At 58.7% G+C, this 916-nt stretch overlaps 1 protein-coding gene across 1 annotated transcript in view; it reads right to left on the bottom strand.

The window, feature by feature from the left end:
• CERS5 (ceramide synthase 5) overlaps positions 1-916 on the bottom strand; it is an 18312-nt gene that overhangs the window by 16796 nt on the left and 600 nt on the right. The window contains exon 2 of the mRNA XM_031555917.1: positions 345-441. Coding sequence (XP_031411777.1) covers positions 345-441 — 97 coding nt within the window. The remainder of the gene's footprint in view (positions 1-344; positions 442-916) is intronic.

Below are 916 nucleotides of genomic sequence, written 5' to 3'. Positions count from 1 at the left end.
AAAAAACACTTCCTACAGAAAACCTGAAAAATGAAACCAACTCAGTCCCTGGCCACTTAAATGCTTTCCACAGAGAAACACATCCACTCATTACATCCAGAAATGTAGGACTGACTCAGCCTTTAATGAACTATTTGAATAGGTACCTGAGGTGTCTTAATTGGCTTCTAACACCTAAGTGTTCTCTTTAACCAAGCCACTTTCCTAATTAGCATTGCTGTCAGCCACACAGCCTGCTCCACGTGCAGCTGCAAGAGATATCCATCGCAAAGAGCAGAAACTGCTGCCCCAGGGGAGAGGTAACACACGGTATGGATGCTGAACCGAGAAATGCTGCACCACACCTGTCTGTGGGCAGACAGCATCCAACCGCACCTCCGGCACTGCAGGGACCCACAGAGCATTGGGGAACACAGCAGGCAGCAGAGCAGGCCCGAATTCCTCAGCCAGGAACTGTCAGGGAGAGCAAATCACAGACAGAGAGCAGCCCAGCACCCTCAGTCACACACAGAGGGTTGGCTTCCAGGCAATGGGAAATAAAGGGGTATTCTCCTGACACCGTGCTGCAACCCCTCAGCACGCAGGGAGCTCTCAGGGCCCACAGCACGGCACAGGGGAGCCCCGAGGGCCCCGAAAGGCACAGGAGCGCCGTACAGAACGGCCGGGAGGGCCGTGCGGGATTCCCCCGCCGTGACACACGCAGCCCTCGGGCCCCAACGGCGCTCCCTCTCCGCGCAAAGAGATGAAAGGAGCGCCGGGCGGAGGCCTGAGGCCTACACGGGACCTGAGGGGAGAACGTGACTCCGAACCGAGCCGGGTCGAGCGGAACCGAGCCGAACCGAAGGGGCGCCGAACCGAGCCGGGCCCAGCACCGCGCAGCCCGCCCCACTCCGCCGCACGTTGCTAAGAGACCCCG

Source organism: Meleagris gallopavo, chromosome 17, assembly GCF_000146605.3.
Source record: "Meleagris gallopavo isolate NT-WF06-2002-E0010 breed Aviagen turkey brand Nicholas breeding stock chromosome 17, Turkey_5.1, whole genome shotgun sequence".
NCBI lineage: Eukaryota > Metazoa > Chordata > Aves > Galliformes > Phasianidae > Meleagris > Meleagris gallopavo.
Note: the sequence above shows the minus strand (reverse complement) of the source record. Positions and strands in the feature narration are given on the sequence as shown.